We start from the raw sequence: 18,062 nt of genomic DNA on the forward strand, positions 1-18,062 counted from the left end.
AATAAAATCTTGAGGACAAACATTTGAACTTGACTAAATCAAGCTCAATCGGAAATCAGAGAAAACAAGAAAAAATGACCTTTTCAACAAATCTCTCCTGAACTGAACCTAAACCCAGTGTGTCCATCCACTGTCACTGATCCAACTGCACGGGTTTGACTGGAGAAGCAATGCTGTAGAAGATGACGGTGTTTCCACGGTAACTACACAGAAAAAAACTGTGTCAATTTTACTCTTAGAGAGCTGAATTTAACTCTGTTTCAAAGAACATTTGGTCCCCCTCAAAATTAGAGTAAAATTTACTCTATGGCCAGTGTGAAATATTCAGAGTTAATTTCTACTCAACTCAGTGTCACAATTAACAATGAAATGTGTAAAAATATTTAACACTGTGCTGTTTTCACACTGTTGAGTAGTATGATTACACTTTATAGAGCTAGTTTTACTCCAAATTTAGTTTAAAAATGACTCAAATGTTGTAATATTTATTTCTCTGCTGTGTTCTTTTCTTCATCAGTTTGCGTCCTCTGCTCATACTGAAATGTAAAAGTGCAGGGGTCTCCATGGTGGGGGTCGGGAAGGGCGTAAGTTTGCTCCATGGGTTTCAGTCGCCCCAGGAACTGCTTTCCTTTGAAACAGCAAAGTCCTCCGTGCTTGAAATACAATTATAGCTTCACAGCGACAATCAGATAAGACACTGTACAGGTTCGACTGATGGTGTCACATTAATTAAAAAAATAGGACCGATGGTCCTGTAGCTTAAAGGCTAAATGAAAGGCTTTGGGAAATGTATCCAGATGCCATTTATTCTCACCCAGTTCTGTGTATTTATTCTATTACAGAAATAGTCCATGTTTTGCTCATATTCCAATCAGATCTGTGAAAAATTCTAATTCACACTTGATTTCATTGATACTGATTTATTGGATCAATCCACTTCCTATCTGTTAGAATGGGGACATTTTTCAAAGTGGCACCAAATCCAGAATCAGATTCGGATGGAAATAATTTCACTAACTTTTGTTGACATCATCATATAGAAGCTGAATACCAAGTCTGAAGTCAATTGGAATTGTAGTTTCGGAGAAGAAGACAATTGAAAGTTTTGTAACAGACGACAGCAGCTTACAGCCTGTCAGCCTGTAAGCTAAAAACATAAAAAGGCCAATAAAGGATGTAAAACAGACACATTAACCTAAATAAACATGAACACAAACCCCCCTTGAATCCCTTCACATAAAATAGAACACAATGAGTAAAATGTCCGGTACCCACAATGCAACGCGGCAGACTGGCACATCACTCTGTAGAGTTGAATTTTACACTGCATCTCTGCAGAACTTTACGCTGACTTTTAACTCTACTGTTCGAGCTGGTTTACTCTGCATTGAGCTATAAATACTCCATCTGGGTTGAAATCGCTTGACTCTGAAATATTGACACTGTATTTTTTACTGTGTACGGAGCCTGTGAACGGCCAAACGGGTCATATCTGACGACCACGAAAACATGACAATCTGTATTTTACACCAATTATTTACATGCATCGATAGGATTAGTGGACCAGAAGTTCTTAAACATTTTAGATCAGTAAATGGTTTTGGTCGTCAGTGGCTGTTTGGGTCTTTATGGGTTAAAGCAATTAAATATAACACTGGTCAACAACAAATGTATAGTTTCAGTTTTTTGAGCTGATTTAGGATCATTTTGGTGCTGAATCCAAAAATCACATTCATTTTGCTCAATCAGGTCAACTTTCTGAACTATGCTACATATTGGCTTTTTAACATTTTTGCTTACATTTATGGGCATTTTCACATCATATGATACAAAATTCTTTCATATTTCTTGCAATAAACGAGTTCTGAAGATTTGACTTTTGCCAATTTATGATTAATGTTTTTTTTAATATTACAGGTGAATGAAATGGCTTCGACTAGAAGATTTGGCAAAAATAAGCCTGACGTATTCTGCTACAATCTGTGGTGAATACACCATCGTACCGAACAGGAATCAAGTCACAAGTTTCATAAAGTGTGCTTACCAATCTGATTTTGGTATTAATTATTATATTTTGTGAGAAGGTCAAATTTTTCAAAATCAAATTAGCAAAAAAAACCTGACCTGATTGAGAAAAACAGATGTCATTTTTGGATTTAGCGGTGCAAAATGGTCCAAATTCAGGTGAAAAAACCTAGACAACTTGCAAAAAACATTTTTTTGTAACCCAGTGTAATACATACACGTTTATTTCTATATGACTCCACTGGAGCTGCCTGCTTTAAAATTAAATGAGGAACAGTCGGGGGGTGGAGGTGGGGGGTGAAACTCAGCTGTCATTAACTGAACTTCCAGGGTTCATGTTTGTTGCATGTTATTTCCATCTGTGTCGCCTCATTTCCTGTCGTATCTCTACTGTCATCTATTAAAAAAGCCACCAAATGTCCCCTGGCCCAAAGAAAACATACATAACATTCATTTCCCTCCTTAAACACATGGATTAGACACAGAACGTGTGATTGTGTGAAAGCTGTCAATAAAACACCACGACCAAAGCAAGAAAAACCAGGACCGAGAAGTGCTTTAGACACAATACTTACTGCGTATTTACACTGTCGGGATCTGACGCCGTACTGGAAGCGACACTGTTCGTCTGCGTCGTAGGCCTGACCCGGGGCGGTGGTCGGGTACACGAACTCCTGCTTAGGAGGGACGTTGTTCAGACAGGAGCCCATACCGGAGCTAATGAAGAAGGAGAGGAGACGAGAAGGAGGCCACTTAACCAATATTTAAGTCTGTGTTCTGAATCTGACCCAGAAAAGATGGAGGGAGTAAACTCTGAACAGACGGTGGTTCAACGAACGCAACAGAAACGACTAATGAGACCAGGTTTTAACGGTTTAACCCTCGTATGGGGTTTGGGTCTGTGGGACCAGTTTTCATTTTTTATTAAAAGAAAAATGATAATTATTTTTTTAAGAATTTTTTCCTCTCATCTCGTGATTTTACATTGTATTGAAAAAACAAACTAAAAACGAGTAGCACTTTAATTCATAAATGTGATCTAGCGAAGGAGAAAGGCAAATATTAAACATATACGCTTTTTATGTTGCTTGCAATTAGGATGAAGTAAACATCTGTTGAGTATCTGAACATCAAATTATTTGATTATGTTGAATTCAAAACCCACAAATCCACCACACCCACTAACACTGGCCGAGTAACAAAAATCTGAACACCACACAAGGGTTAAAGAGGAACACAGCGACTTTATTTCTTCTCCCATTTGTCCTACACATGAAAACAATATCTCACATTTAGACTGTGATGAAAGTGAGGATTATATCCACATGTCACTCCAATTTTTTAGAAACAGTGCAAAAAGAAGCAAATAAGGGGATTATTTTCTCCATTACTTCATTTATTTTGTTGCTTATTGTAGATTTATTGATCATTTTCTTTATTATTAGAAGGCTTTTGTTAAATTTTGTTCATTATCTTGTTCATTTTTGTTTATTTTACAAATTTGCAAATTTTTTTGTTCATATCTGATCACTTAGTTTTTTATTTTGTTCAACTTATTGATCATTTTGTTCATTTTGTTCATTACTTCAGCTCTTCTGTGGCTTATTTTGTTCCGCTTTGTAGATTAATTGATTATTCTGTTAATCATTAGAGGCTTTTTGTTAAAATGCTAAATATTTTGATCATTTTTATTCATTTAGTTTTTTTTGTTGTTTTTTTTACATTTTTTTGATTCATTTTCAATCACGCAGTTCATTATTTTGTTCAATTTATTGATGATTTTGCTCATTTTGCTCAGTACTTCAGTTCTTCTTTTGCTTATTTTGTTCCACTTTGTAGATTTATTGATTATTTTGTTCATTATTATTCATTTTATGATTTTTTTTTTTTTTTTTTTTTGGGGGGGGGGGGTCATTTTCGATCACTTAGTACCTTATTTTTTTTTAATTTATTGATGATTTTTGTTCATTATTTTGTTACTTTCTCATTATTTTGCTAGTTTTTAATTCATATTATGAATTTATTCATTATTTTCTTCATTATTTTACGACCCATTTTGTTCATTTGTAGTCATTTTATTGACTTTTTTATTTTTGTGTTCATTTTACTAATTATTAAGCTGCTTATTTAACATGTACTGACTTTCTCATACAATCACACAGCTTGTCCTTCATTTTTTGGTCTATCTAGATGTAATTAATCTGTGTTTGCTTATGTACATAACTGAAATATCTGAATGCGTACATTGTTTACACTCATCTATAACTAAAATTCTCCTCTGGCCATTAAAAATGCTAAAAATGCTGAAATCCAAGTGAGAGTTTCTTTCCCAAACCTCTAATTACCAAATTATTTGTGGTGTTGCAGATATCTGATAGGCTGACTCACTCCAGGAAGCTGGTGATGTAATCCCGACTACATGCGGACCAGATGAACGGGTTGGTCTTCATGGTGATGTGGTCGGCCATCAGCTTGGCCGTCTCCTGGCTGCGGGGCCCGCAGGCGTTCCCCATCCCGTCATGGTTCATCCCAAACCTAAAGCCAATGATGATACAGTGACAACACTCTGAGGCCGTGTGGGTGGGTAATAGATTCTGCAGCACGGACGGGGACGGCGGAAAAAAAGTCCACTGTGGGTTAATCAGGGAGATCGAAAGAACAGACATTTCAATTAAAAAACAATTAGTGCTGCACTACATCACACAGAAATGCACAAACAGCTGAAGTGAAATAAATCCTGGTGTGATCTTTAAACATGTCCCGTCACTTTCCCGCTGTGATGAACGAGAGCTTTAATGAGTCAACCACAAAATGTTTGGCATTTTTTCTTGGAAATAAATACGGAAAATATGGCCACGAGTGTTGGGAGGTGTAGCTTTAAAATGTGTTTTGTTACAGATTAGAAACATATGAGTGATATGTTTTAATTATGTGGAAGTATTTTGGTTTACATCAACATTGTTTTCCTTTATTATTGCATGAAACAGTGGTGTTCAGTGGATATGTCAGCCAGAGGTGAACTGAACACAGGCTCATACTCAGTATTTACAGATGCAGGGTATACATGTATGTACTGCCACTGTCTAACTTTAAAACTCTTCTTAGAACACACCTCTTCTTTGGCTTTTCACACCGCGTAGGTTGTTGATTTTATGCGCACAGATATTTTATCTGGGATGGACAGTCGATTTATTCATTTATTATGTTTCATTGTGTTCTTTATCTTAGTAGTTTATCTTCTCATATTTATATTGTGTTTATTTTACGTACAGCACTTTGGAAACCTTTGTATTTATTTAAATTTGCACTGTATGAATAAAAATGGATTGGACTGGAATGCATTGACAGACAAAACAAGTGCAAAGTTTTTCCTTTACTCCTATTTTTAAGTCAGAAAGTGAAACTACAACTGATGAAGGGGGGTGGGATTCATATATCTCATCAATTGGTTTGGTAATAAATGTTTTAAATTGTAAAGAGACTTTGTGCACACGCTGTATTATTAACCTTTATTTAACGGGGAAATTCCCATTGAGATTAAGAATCTCTTTTATAAGAGAGTCCTGGTCAAGACTGACAGCAGCAAGTACAGGATTACTCAGTTAAAACACAAATAACAGACACATTTACCGAGTGGTGCCAGGCACAACAAACCCCGCCCCTCACATGTATTGTAGTTTATTTTGGCATCGATCCAGCTGATGTCATCATGTTTATGTGTGTGCTGATGTCAGGATAGTCACAGACAGCACAGACAAATTTCACTCATTATAAGTAAATGGAAAAAAAGAAGATTTTAAAAACTAGCGGCATTGTACCCGTGGTGCCATTGTACGCTAGCATGAGAGACTAAAATCACCCAGAATACCTCACAACATTTGAACACGGACATGGAATTGTGCCTAGTAGACAGTCAGGTAATGTTTCTATTCATTTGGTGAGTTTGGTGGTGATCAGGCCTGTGAAGGCTGAGGAGAACCCGTACAAACAGAACAGCGATCGGACACGAGACCGACACAGAACGTGTATTATAGTAGGATCCGTTAAAAATTTGAACTTTGACCTACTTTTCCCGAAATGTAACCACATCTACTCAGGGTCACTGGTAATCTATAAACCCAATTTGGTATGAATTCAACCAATAGTTTTGCTGCTAGAGTGTAAACAAACAAACAAACAACAAGTGGTGCCAGGCACAACAAACCCCGCCCCTCGCACATATTGTAGCTTATTTTGGCATCGATCCAGCTGATGTCATCATGTCTATATGTGTGCTGATGTCAGCATATCAATTGCCTCTATATATGTGCCAAGTCTGAAGTAAACTGAAGCAAAAGTTATGTTTTTATAGAAGTGAAATTTTGCCCATTATAAGTTAATAGGAGAAAAAAAAGATTATTAAAAAATGTATACAAAATTTGAACTTTGACCTACTTTTCCCAAAATGTAATGAGATCTATTCTGGGTCACTGTCAATCTATAGACCCAATTAAGTATGAATTCAACCAATAGTTTTGCTGCTAGAGTGTAAACAAACAAACAAACAAACAAGGCGAACTAAAAACAACACCCCTTGCCTCCTCTTCTTGGGGTGGGGGGGGGTAATAAATAATTAGTAATAATAACATTTACAAGCAGATGAAGACAAACAAGTGCAAGTTATGGAGTCGGCTTCAACAACTCTGGATTTAAAAACGCTCAATGAAATGAAGTCAGTCAGTTTCTAGTCTTTCTGCAGCTGAGTCCATGCATAAGCAGAGTAAACAAAAGCCCTTTTACCCACTTCTGTTCAGCCATATGGAACACAAAACAACAAATGATCAGAATTTATCTGCACAAATGTACAGACAGTTAGCCAAGTATTGCCTTATACACAAATATGTACCATGTATTGTACTTTTCATATGCCTGAAATAAAACATTCACTCATTCATTCATTTAGCTACAAAACTATTGTTGGCTAGGTGATGAAATTAGCCCAAACCTGCTTCAGTACAAACTTCACAAAGCACACGAGTACATGTGTGTCTGTCATAGCGCACGTTTACACTTTTACACTTCAGTTCTATAAGGATTTACAACTGGTAGGCGCTGAAATGCACTAATGGGATGTTATTGCACGTAACACCAAATTCATGAATCTTTAAAACCTGAATCCTGCAGTTACTTACACAGTTTCAGTTGTATTTTTTTATAGCCCAGTTATGACAGATGGCGATAACAGTCACAGTAGCTGTGTTTGAGGATGAAATATAAATGTTGTGGAAGCGTTTCCTTCCCCAGCTGAGTCTTTTCATGTGGGTACACATCACCACAAACAGGCCTGCGATTAATCTAACACTGCGCTGTGATGTCAGAGCCATTTAGACGACAATTAAAACCAACTGTTGATGGTGTTGAGGCTGAGGAGTTGTGGAGGTGAGCACGGTACGCCTGGTCGCACTGGGAATACGGCTTCAGGTCTGAGTGCTTGAACGCTACCTGCGTTAAGCATTAGGGAGGCATGACCCCGATGGATCCACCATCTGACTCAATATGTCTGAGCTCTGTGCAAACACGACGGGGCAGGAAACTCACTTACTTTGAGGAAGCAGGATACTTCCCAAAAATAAACCTAATTGGCTTTCACAGGAAAAAAACAATAACCTCTGTTGATTTATTGTATCCATGACAGAAGTAAAGCACTCGGGCCGATTAAATTACAAGTTGCTAAGTGATGCAGATCAACTGCACCACGCCAATGAGTACAGCAGGGTTTCCAAATTATCCAAAGGATCCAGATTTAGAAAAACAGAGGCATCGTTAAGTGTTGTACCAGCCCCATGTGTAACTAATTTCACTGACATATAAATAGTGTGACTGAAAGAAAATATACAGCTATTATCACTTCTTAGTCAATGGAAATGACTCATGGTGCTGGAGATTACATGAACTCTGTCTCTGGGGATGTGGAAATGTAATCTGGGGACAATCTCTTCGTGAAGGGAGGGATCGATTTGGACCAGACCGCAAGAAAAAATACACGAGACACCTCAGGGATGCCTTCGGGGACATCTAATATTTCAGACTGTGGTGGGGTTCAGTGCTCGTACTTATTGCAACAGCACTTCGACGACGAAGTCACTGTACGGCGCAGAGTTACGACCCGCTCCTCTACACTTTTAATCAGTTACAGATTAATGTTCAGAGCCACGGAAATAAGGGCCAAAAAATTAGAAACGCCTGAGAATTAGTGACAGAGTGTATGATGATACAAATTCTGTACGAGTAAACACACATCACATACAAAGCCTGAGGAAGATGAGATGAAAAGTGAATACTACTGCCGCACCGGAAAAAAATCTAAATCTTACCAAGTGTATTTTTCTCATTTCTAGTCCAAATATCTCATCACACTTAAAACTAGAAAAGCACTTGGAGAGCGCAGACCTCCACCAAATCCATCCATAACTTTTTGAGTTATCTTGCTAACAGACCAACAAACCCCCCCCCCCCCCCCCCGATCACCACCAAAATGTAATCATTTGTTCCTTGTGCCAGTATCAATATTTCCTGAAAATTTCATCCAAATCCGTCCATAACTTTTTGAGTTATCTTGCACACAGACAAACAAACAAACAAACAAACAGACAAACAAACAAACAAACAGACAGACAGACAGACAGACAGACAGACAGACAGACAGACAGACCCTGATAAAAACATAACCTCCGCCGTTCCGTGGCAGAGGTAATAATTAGACACAATCACCTAAAGAGTAACTTTTCAGTGAGATACAAGAACTTATTTTTAGACAATAAATCTTGAAAATCTTATTTCAAGAAATCTTACCAAGATAATTTTCACTTGTTCCATTGGCAGATTTTTTTTTGCTTGAATTAAGCAAAAAAATCTTGAATTAAGCAAAAAAAAAAAAAAGATCTGCCAATTGAACAAGTTATAAGAATTATCTTGGTAAGATTTCTTGAAATAAGATTTTCAAGATCTTCAAGATCAAGTTCTTATATCTCACTAAAAGGTTACTCTTTAGGTGATTCCGTCTTATTTTAAGTGTGATGAGATATTTTGCCTAGAAATGAGAAAAATACACTTGGTCAGATTTAGATTTTATCCAGTGTTTGTTCTCTTCATGGTGTGTGTCTCTGATGTCTGACTCAACTCAACTGGTTAAAACACTTTTATGGATCCCTATGGAGAATTCAAACTATGGATGTTACATTCCTTCATTCTGTGATGCTCAGAACGCTGTTTCACAGGTTACACATGTCCATGACACCAGTGCACTATGGCTACATTCACACAGCAGGTCTTAATGCACAATTCGGATTTTTTGGTGAAATCTGATTTTTTCGTGTGCTTGTTCATATTACACATCATATGCAAAAACGCAATAATTCATTTGGTAAGATTTAGATTTTTGCAGAGTGGTGCATGCTGACGCTACATACGTGTGTCCGATCTCATGTGCGATGGTAAAAGCCGTCCCCAGGCCGATGTCCTCGTTGATGCTGCAGCTCCTCTCTGGTTCACACATCCCACCGACAGGAGCCAAACCTGTTGAACACACACTGATTGACCACTCTGTAGAAACCACTGAGACTAGGACAACTGCATCTTAGTTATGTAGTAACTCATCGCTCTTTTTAAAGTCTTCGACATCAGTAGATTTCCCCCATTTTAGCCTCACTCCACTGGCTGCCTGTACATTTTAGGATCTGTTTTAAAATTCTTTTATTTACTTTTAAATCCCTCAATGGCCTCGCTCCGCCCTACCTCTCTGAGCTGCTGCAGCCTTATACACCACCCCGCTCCCTCAGGTCAGCTGACCAACTGCTCCTGAGTGGACCAAAAGCTAAGCACAAGTTCAGGGGTGATTGTGCCGTTGCTTCAGCAGCTTCTAAACTATGGAACCATCTGCCTCTGCATATCAGACAGGCCTCCTCTGTCTGGTTTTAAATCCCTTCTTAAAACCCATCTTTTCCCCTTGGCTTTTGAAACCATGTGAGATGTTTGAAGGTATTACTGTACTTTCCGGGCTATGAGCCGCACCTGAATATAAGCCGCACCTGACTATAAGCCACACCCACCAAATTTTAAAAGAAAAAAGTATTTGTACATACACTCAACAAAAATATAAATGCACCACTTTTGTTTTTGCTCCCATTTGTCATGAGCTGAACTCAAAGATCTAAAACTTTTTCTGTGTACACACAAGGTTTATTTCTCTCAAATATTGTTCACAAATCTGTCTAAATTTGTGTTAGTGAACACTTCTTCTTTGCTGAGATAATCCATCCACCTCACAGGTGTGGCAGATCAAGATGCTGATTAGACAGCAGGATTTTTGCACAGGTGTGCCTTAGGCTGGCCACAATAAAAGGCCACTCCAAAATGTGCAGTTTTATCACACAGCACAATACCACAGATGTCACAAGTTTTGAGGGAATATGCACTGGTCATGTGACTTCAGGAATCTCCACCAGAGCTTTTGCCTGTGAATTGAATGTTCATTTCTCTACCATAAGCCATCTCCAAAGCTGTTTCAGAGAATTCATGAAGAAGACTGTGCGAGGAAAATGGTGGTCACACCAAATACTGACTGGTTTCCTGACCCCCCTGGACCACCCAATACAGTGAAAGTGCACATTTTAGAGTGGCCTTTTATTGTGGCCAGCCTAAGTCACACCTGTGCAATAATCCTGCTGTCTAATCAGCATCTGGATCTGCCACACCTGTGAGGTGGATGGATTATCTCAGCAAAGGACAAAGGAGAAGTGCTCACTAACACAGATTTAGACAAATTTATGAACAATATTTGAGAGAAATAGGCCTTTTGTGTACATAGAAAAAGTTTTAGATCTGTCAGTTCAGCTCATGAAAAATGGGAGCAAAAACAAAAGTGGTGCGTTTATATTTTTGTTCAGTGTAGATAGGCCACACCTGACTGTAAGCTGCAGGTGTCCACGTTGTAACATGAGATATTTACACAGAGAGATGGTAAAAAGAAAGATTATTTAAATATTTAACTGCTTTTTTCCAAACAGTGTCTGTACCACGGCAGTAAAACATCAGGAACAGGCTGGTTCAAAAACCCAGAACAGTCATTGATCTGTATCTGCATCTTCCTTCTGCTCATTAAACCACTGCAGTCGTCTTCTTCTGTGTTCTTCAGTTGAACATCCTCAAAGGCTGCGTCACACTCCTCCTATGTCTCTCTTCCGTCGTCTCTCTCCTCGTCTCTTCCATACTGCAGCTGTTTCCTTCTTTACAGACACATCGATTGCTTTTAACTTCAAAGCTGCATCATATGCATTTCTTCGTGTGTTTTCCATGATGAGGGTTTGTGCAAAATGATTGTTCAAAGTTAAGATTAAAACTTCTTCTCTTCTTCATCACCTCTTCCACCTGTCTCACTTTTGCTCTTCCTGCTAGAGCGCCCCCTGGAGGCCGTTAGCCCGTATAAATCTATACTTGAGCCGCATTGTTGTATAAGCCGCAGGGTTCAAAGCATGAGAAAAAAGTAGCAGTTTATAGTCCAGAAAATACGGTATTTTTATTCTGTTGTTTTTATTTGGTACTGGTTTATTGTTCTTATTTATCTTTGAATTTTATTTATTTTTTTTTTGTTTTTAATTGTATGGATTTTTATGTTTTTTTAATCTCTTCTTGTAGTTTATTCTTTTATTTGGGTTTTATTTATTCTTCCGTACAGCGCTGTTTTCTTTATTGTACAGTTCTATGTCTTTAAATCTATTCTGTATTTTAGTCTTCTATTTTGGTTTAATTCTTCTTCTGTACAGCACTGTGGTCCGCTGCGGTTGTTTTAAAGTGCTTTACAAATAAAGTTGGGTTGGATTGGATTGGATTGGATTACCAAATAATTCTTATGACATAAGATCCAACGCTGTTTATTATCCCATTACTAGAAGATGAGACTCTAGCTCTTTCTTCAAAATGTCTCAGTTTTTCATGTGAATGTGTACCTGACAAAACAACACTAACACAATTTCAACTCAGTATCAGAAGTACCATTTAAACAATACTTGGGTTGACTTGCATTACCTAGAGTTTCACAGGGCTTGTTTTTTTGGATGCAGATGTCGTACCTGCAGACATGGAAGGAAAACACAACAGTCTGTTTATAACCAACACACATTCTATTTATACAAACAGATTCAGTGTCTTTCACCCACTTCTGTGTCGAAACACACGAGTATGCGGCGTATCCACAGTTGTTGACAGATACAAACAATCACAGGCTTTATGGACAGACATTAGACAGCAGTGATAGCAGACAGATATAGTTTTACAAGAACAATAGCAGGAAATCATGGACGGTCACTGTGGTGTCATCTGTCTGGACTGCTTCCATCTCCTGCTTGATAAATGCCGCTGCAAAGCCAAAGCGTTCTCACAAAGCCGCCACCAAAACCACACCCTAAACAGTAATGACATTTATCTTTCTGTGCCTTCTTTTTTGCTTCATCTCGTTGACTATTAATCTCCAGCTACACGATCTTATGGCACATTCTGTTATAAGATTGGAAAGTATTTGTGGCAGCTGCGTCTTGGCTCCGTCACATTCAGATGACTCTCACCCAAACTGCGCCGTTGTTTGCTGCTGCACATTCCTCAGTCAATAGCATCAGTGTCTTATCTGTTTTAGATGCGCTGTTGTCTCTGTTTTCCTGCAGCAGCGAACGACGACGACAGTTTCAGAAATGAGCAGAAAACATTCAAACCTTTTCATCTTTTCTAACACTTCAATGTCTTTGATGGTGTTTCTTTAGAAATAAAAGTGTCCCTGTTGCCTTGTCCTGACAGCTCACAGGTCTCACACTTCTCTTTAACATTTTTTGTCCAGATGCTGAGCTTTGCCTCAGATACCGTCACCCAGACAGGACAAGATACAGCCCAGCTCTCTAGGACTTGGCTTAATGAAAACCTATGAGGACAGGGACTGGGAATGTAAGAATTCAGCTGAGAGGAAACACCGCTTTAACCCTTATATGACCGAGAAACATGCAATTATATTTACAAACATGCTGGCCTGACATTATAATGAACAACACAAAGACAAAAAGCTTCTTTTTTTACTTAAAGGAGTTAGATTTTGCTCTTTTTAAATGGAATTCTTCATTTTCAAACATTTCCCTGTGGTCTCCATAAACTGTAAATGCTCTGCTTGGGTCTGAATTCTTCATTCATTCAACTCCACAGGTCCATCTGCAACCTTATTTCTGAGTAATGACACCAGAAAGATGGTTTGGAGCACTGGCCCTTTAAATGCAAATGAGCCACTTCAGGCCCCGCCCCCTCCAGGTTGTTGGCTGTGCTGCTCTGTCCTGTTCAACCAACAACTGAACATTTTAGGTAATCAGCTTAAAGTTTGGACATATTTTCAGTATGGACTACAACAGCTGCTGCTGATAAAGAATTATGGCGTTCGTCAGAAATCTTGACCTTATACGTGCAAATATCGTGACGTAACTAATTATAGACGTAACAGATTAAGCAGGAATTCAAACAGGTTGAAGAAATCCACTCGATTTTTACCAAAATGAATATATAAATAGCTCTGCAGCAGCTGGAGGGTTCAAATTCAAACTTTTTGAACTATTAGGGTTTAAATACTCAAATAAATGAACAAAAGACGAATAAAAGTCCCCCTAGCAAAATTTGTTTCTTTGCACAAACTTATGCATACACATTTTCTTGCATTTGTCACTGCCTTGATCAGTGAATTTCCCTGTTGTGGGGTCAATAAAGTTTCATCTATCTATATATTTATCAATCAGTGTGGGAATTATGATTTATTATCAGTACACATATTCTTATCCATTAACAAGATTTGCATTTTATTAAAAAACTTGTGCTGAAATTGTAATGAATAGCACTTTTTTCTATCTTTCCTCTCTCTTTTTACAGTTTTGCTTTAAATTACAATGCATTTAACAATAACTCTTATGTAAATACATATACAGCCTGTTGAATTTTATTACTTATTATTATTATTATTATTATTATTATTATTATTATTTAATTATTATTATTATTACTTTTAACATTATTTTTCTTTTGCACTATCTTTATACATGCACATTTTTTTTCTTCCATTTTAATATGTTGCTGCTTTGACCAGTGAATGTCCTCATTGTGGGATCAATGAAGTCTAATGTAATTTAATGTAACCTAATCTAATCAAACCTGTTGAGATGTTACAAATGTTCTGTAAACTCTGGACTGAAGATGTACGCTTCTGTAATCTTAAATCAAGTGTTTATTTCATTTGACCTCACTAAACAAGCTCACAAGTGGGTAAAGAAGCAAACATTAATTCTAAAATGTCGTTACTTCCACAGAATAAGAGTCTTGGTTCTGACCTGGTGATCAGCACGGCGGTGTCATGGTGGGCGATGCCGTTGTCTGGTATGGCGTTCCCGTAGCTGCTTCTGTGCTGGATGGTCTTCTGCCATTTACAGAAGCTGTCTAAAGACTTCCCAGCATGGTGGTTGATCTCTAGTGTTGGCTGGTGGAGACAAGAGTGAAACAATATTTAAAAAAAAAAAACAACACCAAAAACAGATAGTCCAGCAGTTTGATACATGTGTGACATCACTATGACATCATACTCAGGTTTGTTTTCCTCCTGTCGTGTGTTTTTGCATGTATATGAATCAGAGCAGTGACTCAAACTAATGAAATGATAGTTACTGATTAAAATATTAGTAATTACATTCTTAACTTTAGTCTTTCCTATGACAACATTTTCTTTCTTACTCATATACATTTAGTTCTTTACTATGTTTTCCAAAATAGAAGAAGAAGAAGAAGAAGAAGAAGAAGAAGAAGAAGAAGAAGAAGAACAGGGCTGTTAACTCTCTTGGGTAGTACATATTTTAGTGAAATTTAATAACTGGAACAAACTGTCAGTAGAGCTTAGATTTGACCCAAATGCAGACATTTATGAACTGACGTTAAAAAACATTTGTCTTATATGATCTTAAAAAAGGAACTCTTTGGCCCAATCCCAATTCACCCCTTGGCCCTCCCCCCTATCCCTACCCCTCCTCCTTGCACTTGGCACTACCCCACTATCAGCCAGGGGCTGTTTGTGTTTTCACTGCTGATGTAACCAAAGAATTTCCTGCAAAGGATCAATAAAGTATCTACCTACCTACCTACCTACCTACCTACCTACCTATCTATCTATCTATCTATCTATCTATCTATCTATCTATCTATCTATCTATCTATCTATCTATCTATCTATCCATCCATCCATCCATCCATCCATCCATCCATCCATCCATCCATCCATCCATCCATCCATCCATCAGTGCTGTCAAAAAATTAAAATTTTTAATCAGATTAATCACAGGGTTGTTGTGGACTAATTTAGATGAATCATGATTAAATATTATTCATTTTTAATCTGTATAATTGCATTTCATTTGCATGAGCAAACAGACTCAAGAAAGAAGGGAATATATTTGCACTGAACGTTTATTAAACACCTTTAACAGTTTCAACAAAACAACTGTAAACAACTGTTCCGTCTTGTTGTTTTTCTCCTCATATTTCCATCCAAAGGGCTGACGTGCTGTTCAGTGTCTTCCATCTTTATGGGCTGGTTCTGCTGTCTGTCACTACCAGATCAGCTGTCCATCTGTTCAGATGTGACAGTAACTCTACTTGGACAAACTACTGAAATGTGTTGGCAGACGTTCAGAGTCATTCTGCGCTGCAGATGGGTTAATGGAGTTAAAAATTTTAATCAGATTAATCATGATGATGGATTAATCTGCATCAATGCATTAATTTTGACTGCCCTAATATATAAACATACATATATACATAAATAAAACTGTAACTGCAACTGTAACACACAATATTTTCCCTCTGGGGTTAGTAAAGTATTCTAATTCTGATGATTCTAACCATCTACAGGACGCTAAACTGTGACTTTCCAGGCTTAAACAGCTCAACAACCCCTGGTCCAGTTGATACGGAGCAGCTCAGCCTTACAGTGAAGGTGTTTTCTAGTATTATGAGAGTGCAGTGAGGGGAAGGAGAGGGAGTGCTACGCCGGCCACAGCTGGCGAGAACTCGTAACCCAGGAATGCATGTGGTGACATAACTAGTAATTGTCTCATCCCACAGTCCCTCATTTCTGGGCCCACTGCTGGCCTGATTTTCCTTTCCAGGGGCAGCTTGCCGTTTTCAGACCTGGAAACCAACGACAGAACCGCTCGCTGGGACTACTTTCGATCTTGTCCCGACCTCAACCTCAATGGTCCATGGAGTAAGAATAACAACACTAATACTACCCACCGCTAATGATCCTAACATTTATTTATTCCTTTCTTTACTCTGTCAGATGATGAACAGATCCGAGGGGTAAATTACGGGGCCAGATTCGAGGCAGTTTGAGCTGAATGAATCATAAATGTTCCCTAATAAGACGGCCATGAAGGAAACCTCAAAGCCGCACTGTAATGATGCTCCGTTCAGTATGATTCATCTGTCAGATCACCAGAAGGTCAACATTACCGTGGAGCCTACCGCACCGTCTCACCACATGCTGTTAATGGCAGACTAATAAGGTCAGTTCCTAGGTAGTCAGATGGCTCAGTCATCTCCTGTGCTGTGATCGTAAGGTCGTGTACTTTTAATGAGTTGAACTGCTGCCTTGTGGTCGCTGTGGATTCTCCCGCTGCATCCTCTCCAACCTCCATTAACTTCTATCAGACGACAGACTAGGACTGTTGGACCAGAAAATATTCACTTAAAGGAGTGATATTTTGCATTTTTGAAATGGAATTCTTCATTTTCCAACATTTCCCTGTGGTCTCCATAAACTGTAAATGCTCTGCTTGGGTCTGAATTCTTCATTCATTCAACTCCACAGGTCCATCTGCAACACTATTTCTGAGTCATGACACCAGAAAGATCATTTTGAGCGCTGGCCCTTTAAATGCAAATGAGACACTTCACACCCGGCCCCCTCCAGGTTGTTGACTGTGCTTTCTGTCCCGTTCAACCACTTGTGTTCGTTAATACAACCAACAATTGAACATTTAGGTAATCGGCTCAAAGTTTGGACATATTTTCAGTTTTTACTACAACCGCTGCTGCTGACAAACAATTATGTCGTACTCGGAGAAATGTTCGTTGGAAGTCTGGACCTTATTTGTGCAGATGTTGTGATGTAACTAGTTATAAAATGTAACAAATTAAGCAGGAATTGAAACAGGTTGTAGAAATCCACTCGATTTTTGCTGGAATGAATATAACACTGCAAAAAATCTAAATCTTACCAAGCGTATTTTTCTCATTTCTGGTCCAAATATCTCGTCACACTTAAAATAAAACATAATCAACTAAAGAGGAACTTTTCAGTGAGATATAAGAACTGAGTTTCAGACAATAGATCTGGAAAATCTTATTTGAAGAAATCTTATCAAGATAATTTCCACTTGTTCCATTGGCAGATTTTTTGTTTAATTCAAGATTTTTTTTTGCTTAATTCAAGCAAAAAAAAAAAAAAAAATCTGCCAATAGAACAAATTGATTATGTCTTATTTTAAGTGTGATGAGCGATTTTGACTAGAAATGAGAAAAATACACTTGATAAGATTTTGATTTTGGCAGCACCACTTTTATGTCATTTCCCAAATTACATTTTTCTCTATATCTAACCTTTCTTAAGTCATTTATCACCATTAATTACAATATTATCCTCTGTATTTTGTATTTTATCAGTATAAATCAGGTATATTTCTGTATTTCATCCACTGATCCTAAAGATTTTCATAAAAGCCCAGATTAGAGTTGAAGGTTATTATATCAGAAACACAGAAAACTTCAGAAAAAAGTGACTTTTTCAGCAAAATATATCAGTTACTGAACATAAATCAAGTGCGTCAATCCACTGTCATTGATCCAACTCCATGGGTTTTACTGGTGAGTCAATGTTGTAGAAGATGACAGTGTTTCCACGGTAACTATGAAGCCTCTGAACGTCCAAATGGGTC

General features: G+C 37.9%; 1 protein-coding gene across 1 annotated transcript in view; it reads right to left on the reverse strand.

Annotated features, from left to right (window-relative positions):
• The window catches only part of adamts10 (ADAM metallopeptidase with thrombospondin type 1 motif, 10), a 137,168-nt gene that overhangs the window by 62,466 nt on the left and 56,640 nt on the right, over positions 1–18,062 (reverse strand). The window contains exons 8-12 of the mRNA XM_030133252.1: positions 14,409–14,554; positions 12,088–12,131; positions 9,474–9,579; positions 4,414–4,560; positions 2,601–2,742 (exon numbers count right to left, since the gene is read on the reverse strand). Of these exons, the coding sequence (XP_029989112.1) occupies positions 2,601–2,742; positions 4,414–4,560; positions 9,474–9,579; positions 12,088–12,131; positions 14,409–14,554 (585 nt within the window). The remainder of the gene's footprint in view (positions 1–2,600; positions 2,743–4,413; positions 4,561–9,473; positions 9,580–12,087; positions 12,132–14,408; positions 14,555–18,062) is intronic.

The sequence above is a fragment of the Sphaeramia orbicularis genome, chromosome 4 (assembly GCF_902148855.1).
Source record: "Sphaeramia orbicularis chromosome 4, fSphaOr1.1, whole genome shotgun sequence".
NCBI lineage: Eukaryota > Metazoa > Chordata > Actinopteri > Kurtiformes > Apogonidae > Sphaeramia > Sphaeramia orbicularis.